Here is a 6,100-nt window from a genome sequence, read left to right as displayed (position 1 = left end):
ACATTTGACAAATATGCTGTAAATTTTTAATGTAAGTTTTTTAATGAATTTGTGAGTCTCTGACCTTCCATTGTCATTGGAGCACAAAAACTCGAGTTTTGTAATTTTGTTACCTTTTAAATAATAGCACAACTTGATGTACGAGTCCATGGTTGGACCTTGCCATCTCACCTCAGTTGTGTGAGTTTTTGCATGATCGTGGTTCTGGTTACCTGCGATTTGATCAAGGTAGGAAAGTATCGCAGTGAGCATTTGTTGCATCTCCCTTTGTTGCTGTTTTGAAGTTAAGGAAACTAGGTTATTTACATCAGGTTCCAATCTCTTTGTGCAATGTACCTTCATAACCGGCTCTAATAACAATTGTTATGTGTACCCGATTTAATTTTTGTTATTTGCTTTGACGGCACCAAGACCTCCTAATTTGATAAATGAATTTACTTAGAGTGAGTCCAGACCTTGTAGTTAGACTAGCTAACAATTTGCAACTCATAAAGTTATGATTGTTCTTTATTCATTATCAACATCTGAGTTTATACATATAGCTTTTCAAATACATAAAGATAAATATAAATTTCCTATAATCTATCAATAAAATTAATCATAATCCAACCTAATCTAACGAATCCTAATTCCAAATAATTTATATGAATAAATAAAACATATATCTACCATTATTTATGCAATACTTATTAGAATAGTTTAGGTATACAACAGAATTCAACATAGAAAGAAGTGAAGGGAGGCGAAGAATTAGTATAACATAACTTCTAACTGGCCCTAAACTCCCAGAGTTCAAATTTTGGGGTAAGTGGTGTCCTAATTTGTTGGGACAAAATGGGCTTCTGCCCTTTTTGGGCAAATTAATTAGCCTTTTACCCTTCTTTCCAAACTAAATAAGGAAATGCCCCTCTTTTGAAAATCGAGTTTCTCAAAATCGAGTTAAAAAAAAAAAAAAAATTCTAGAGTCCTATAGTGACGTTTTTAAGGACCTATAGTGACATTTTAAGAACCTATAGTGACGTTTTATAACTTGATATCCATGAAATCGAGTTATAGGCAATTTTATTGTCTATAACTCGATTTCATGGATATCAAGTTACAAAACGCCACTATAGGTCTTTATAAACGTCACTATAGGGCTTAAATCGATTTTCAAAAACTCGATTTTCAAAAGAGGGGTATTTCCCTATTTAGTTTGGGAAGAAGGGCAAAAGGCTGATTAATTTGCCCAAAAAGGGCAGAAGCCCATTTTGTCCTAATTTGTTGTATTAATGCCAAGAAAATGAAGGTCCATTCATAGATGGAGTAGGAACATGGTGTGTGTATTTGGAGTCTACACAAGTGTGCATTGCAAAAGGTAGACTTGTAAAGTCCACACAGATTATTTTGGAAACAAAAATTCCTACAAAATAGTATATATTTTCAATGGAGAAAAAGTAAAGTATGTGAGGAATTAATATAATATGATTGGGTTTAAACTCATAGTCTTGAGCTTTGCGTAAAGTAGTATCTTGTAAGATATTTTTACCCCTCAATTATATTCTTCCCAAGATGTTCATATAATGTGTAATGGTCACATATGGTTACAACTAACTTACTATGAAAACCATGGGATAATGGACCATGCAATTAATTAGATTTGTGTGGGGTTGCGGATACTTGCAATACTTACAGGCTTTAAATTAAGGAGCCATTTCTTTCTTTTATTTATGGATAAGGATGTATACTTCTATGATATATCATGATGTTTCATTGTCATATTTTATAGATAATTGAATCGAGATGCAGAATTAATTTGAATTCAAGTGGCAGCTAGCGTGTTATCTTGATTAGAAGTCAGTATCACTATCAAGTGAAAGCAACTATAGTAGGCAATAATGCGAATTCAAATTTTGATGAATGAACAATTTGAGGGAAAAGTAGAGAAATTCACTCATGTCCTTCTCAAGCTTAAGAGCAGAAAACCAAAAAAGCCATTGGATGGTCTAATGAGTTAATTAGGTCCATATTATTGATAATGAATGATGATCTCTAGTATGTAAGACAACTTGAGAGTTATGTTGGGTTACACGTGCGAGTGAAGTCCCACATTGAATAAAGATGAGAAGAATGAGTGGTTAATATAATATAATTGAGCATATACCCATTAGGCTTAGGCCTTTTGGGTTAAAGTGTGTTCTATATGTTATATTAATTGCTCAAGGAAGCTCCCCAAGATGTTTATCTCCCCAACAAGTAGTATCAGAGCCAGGTTGTGTGCGGCGAAGGTGGTGAGGTGTTCATGGTCCTTATCCAGCGGGGACAGAGAAAGCCTAAATAGCCCACACATAAAGATCTTGGAGAACAAAATAAAAAAAAGAGCCCAACAAATGAATTTTGCTAATGGTGCTAAATAATGGTGTGATGCAAGGTTCCCATGGACATGGACGTGCGGGGTTCCCATGGATGTGCGTGCGGGGTTGACACGTGGTTCCTATGGATGGCGTACGAGAGACTCATGGATGATGCATTGATGAAGTGAAAAGCCCATTAGGCAAGGGGGAGTAAGTAGGACTTGTTCATGGCCCATAGAGAGGTCTTGAAGCCCACAAAGAGGCAGAGACTCACACGTGAGGGGGAGATTTTTGGGTTATACGTGCGAGTGAAGTCCCACATTGAATAAAGATGAGAAGAATGAGCGGTTAATATAATATAATTGAGCACATACCCATTGGGCTTAGGCCTTTTGGGTTAAAGTGTGTTCTATATGTTATATTAATTGCTCAAGGAAACTCCCTAAGATGTTTATCTTCCCAACAAGTTAAAGTGTACCCTTTAACTTCCACTTCTCATATTCTCTTATTTACTTAACAATTAGCACAAACCACTTCTCATATTCTCTTATTTACTTAACAATTAGCACAAAGAGAGGTTTGCAAGGGTGTATCGATAATGTTGAATTTCGCTTTCATGGGTGTGTACAAGTTTTAGTTGAAAGAGATTTAAGTCACTTGAATCCAAACCATATCTCCAAGTTGAGGTCCATTGAAGAACATGAATGTAATAGCTCACAAAGAAGAAACGTGCAAGTATGTAATTTTGTGATATAGACAGATAAGAAAAGAAGTCCATATATATATCTCCAATAGTCCAATGTACTCTAGGAGCTCCAAACTACCAAATTGTCTCTTCTAAATAAAAAAAACTATCGAATCGTTCAAATTCTATGGCCCTTCTTCATCATCTTCTCGCACATTTTGAATAAATATCTTGTTGTAATGAAATTATAAAATTTACAATTCTGGTGTAAATTACAAAATAGTTTTGAGTTTGATCCATTGTAAAATTATTTGGCCACAAGTTCAATGGTCTACCGTCTAAACAATTTTAGATTGATAAAAAAGAAATGTACAAGACAAGGTGTGAATTTGCACGTTTTGTGTATCAAATTCATGGAATGGTGACTGATAGCGATACAGCGTGGTTAAACAACTCTATTGCCATGTAAATTTGTAGTATATATCCTAAACATATTTTTATATATAAGTTCTAATTAAAACAACTTTACAAATATATATTAATATCCTTATTATCTCAAATATGAGATCTTTGATTTGATGAAGAAGTGGAGATTGAAGGAAGAAAACAAACTCATACAAAGGTCTGTGTGTGAATATGAATGAAAGGGACGAGAGACAAAACACACGTTTGGAATGTGTTAGTGTACAGGTGAGACATGGATTAGAAAAGAAATTCATATGTTCAGCTAGAAGTTCTCCCGGACCTGTATAAAATTGTGTTGGGTTATGTGGAGCTTCATTTTGTAATCGATCTGATTTGTGACTTGACTTGACCAAAGCTTGGTTCATTTTTTGCTTGTTTTTGGGAAATATATATATTCGTCAATTTAGAATTAGGGTTTGATGTATTGTTATATTATATAGCTGCATTTGTATTTTTTTTCTTTGATATAGTGAGAATTGTTGCAACTCTGTTGACGTGAGCATATTATTAAACTATGTAAATTTTTGTGTTGTGTGATTCTTTTTGTTCATATTTTTTCTCTTCCCTATTTTTTTTTTCTTACAGATTTAGGAATTACATTAAATTTGTAACAAATCGATCACTAGGAAATGGACCATCTCATTTTTGATTAACTAGCTAGCATGTGAATTATATAAATTGCAATTCGTAGTCATTGATAGAGAAGCCATTCATGCTGTCATGCAGTACTCTCTAGTTGCAACCCTATCCCTATCAATAAATAAATCAAACAATCAACACTCCATCCACATATATAATTATTTTTATTTATTTGAGATCATAACACATTAACACATTAAAATTTAAATTTCTTTTACCTTTCCCTTTTAGCAACTTAAAAAATTTCCTTTTCATTGCTAAGGTGCCAAGGTTAAATCAGCTTGCAGCAACCACAAGAAACTATAAAAAAATAAACAATTTTCCCTATAACGTAAGTAATTACAATATTCTCTCTTTTGAGCAGATAAACTTTATTGATAAGAAATTGACTTAACCACAATGTGAGTTTGGCATAGATGAATGGGGGCCTTGATTCGAGCCTCAAGAGAGGGGTGAGGTATTTATTTCTAATCAGTTTACACAAAAAAAAAGGAATTGACTTAATTAGTTCTAACTAAGAGCTGCATATAAGAGTTCATTCCAAGTATCAGGGATTCCAGGAAGACACCAATGGGTGCAATCCATGCCACGGCGGCCTGCGTAGCCATAGTCTGCCGGGTGCCCGTCTTTTCTTAGCTGTGAAAGAGTTGTTATCTTGAGCAAATGAACTGGCTTTGACATTTTACGTAAAACCCTTTCTAGTACAACTTCTGCTGGGTGTGGACCTCCTGGATAGTTTTCCCTAAGCACTGGTAGGGCTTGTCCCCTGCAGGTCTTTGCATTTCGATCCCCCCATTCACTTGGACTAGTATGAGAACAAAAACAATGTTATTGTAAGTGAGCTTGGTGGAAAGACATTGATTTTTGCCAAAAAATTTGTATATATGTAGCTAATTATGTGAAACTATGCAATTAAAATAAAATATGAAGCTTTTTGGTCAGTTAGGAAAAAAGGAAGAAAAATTTAGCATTTTGGTCTTGTCTACCAATCTAGTTCATCCACTATTAAACTTTTCCAATTTACTAAGTTAGTTCATGCATAGGACTAGCTAACTACTCAAAGGTTATAATGTTGATTAGAATAGAAAGACAAAACGTTAAGAAAAAAAGTACCATAAAATTTATAGTTAGGAGGTTATGTTGTAGAATCAACTTACCTCATATGATCTGGGGAAACACCCTGAAAGAATACCTTAGTTTTTCTTGGATCGATATTAGCTTCTACCCATCTGGACCATGTAATAAGTGCTTTCTCATAGGCAACCATGCGATTTAAGTCTTTGAATGTTTTTCCTCCATATCGAACAAAGTCCCATCTGCATTGCAAACGAATTTAAACACACACGCACTCATAGTTAGCTTGTTTTTAGTTAGAAATTTAAGCTGAAGGTTTAAGCAAGATGAAGTATATGTTGGTAGAAATATTACGGTTTTTTTCTCCCAGTGTGAAGCCACCAATGCCATGTATCGAAGATCAATACGTCAAATCCCTTCCATGTATTTCCACTTGATATTGAGTTAGGATACAGAACTCGCCCCAGTTTAGTCTTTACAATGTCAACTAGAAAGGCATTGCGGGAGTACATCAACGAAAGATCATATGCCTACAATTTGTGGGATGCAAAGAAACACTTCAATGTTTATTGATGTTGTAGATATTGAGGATCAAAGTAATTGAGAAACAATTTAAGTATCTATTGACCTCCTTTGAAGCTGATTAAGCAAACACTTCAAAATCGAGGAACATGATTATTGTTAATGGCAAGCTAAATTAAGCTTTTGGGGTTTAAAAGGTTTAAATTACAGGTGTGTAAAATATTTGGACCTTCAAGATCCAGATTCCAATTTATAAAATTTTTCAACTAACGAATCGTGATGCTAGTTTTTAGATTCTACTTTTTTTTTTTTTTTCAAAAGCGAATTTGGATGTTGGACATCTGAATTCCATTTTTTTCCCTTTCATATAATCTCTCTCTCT

The 6,100-nt window shown here is 34.2% G+C and overlaps 1 protein-coding gene across 1 annotated transcript; it reads right to left on the bottom strand.

The window, feature by feature from the left end:
• Positions 1-4,464: 4,464 nt before the first annotated feature.
• LOC115954742 (protein trichome birefringence-like 43) lies at positions 4,465-5,888 on the bottom strand. The gene is made up of 3 exons (XM_031072671.1): positions 5,551-5,888; positions 5,280-5,438; positions 4,465-4,927 (listed from the first exon to the last, which is right to left on the bottom strand). Exons 1-3 carry the CDS (start codon positions 5,706-5,708, stop codon positions 4,633-4,635), a joined length of 612 nt encoding a protein of 203 aa, XP_030928531.1. The 5' UTR covers positions 5,709-5,888; the 3' UTR covers positions 4,465-4,632.
• Positions 5,889-6,100: the final 212 nt, after the last annotated feature.

This window comes from Quercus lobata, chromosome 8 (genome assembly GCF_001633185.2).
Source record: "Quercus lobata isolate SW786 chromosome 8, ValleyOak3.0 Primary Assembly, whole genome shotgun sequence".
NCBI lineage: Eukaryota > Viridiplantae > Streptophyta > Magnoliopsida > Fagales > Fagaceae > Quercus > Quercus lobata.
This window is presented reverse-complemented; position numbering and strand designations above follow the sequence as displayed.

Excerpts from the sequence above, each read along its gene's own strand:
- LOC115954742 (XM_031072671.1), bottom strand. The coding sequence starts at position 5,708 with ATGTACTCCCGCAATGCCTTTCTAGTTGACATTGTAAAGACTAAACTG. Across the intron at positions 5,439-5,550 it reads CACACTGGGAGAAAAAAACC|ATGGGACTTTGTTCGATATG; the intron begins GTAATATTTCTA and ends TTTGCAATGCAG. Across the intron at positions 4,928-5,279 it reads GTTTCCCCAGATCATATGAG|TCCAAGTGAATGGGGGGATC; the intron begins GTAAGTTGATTC and ends TTCTCATACTAG.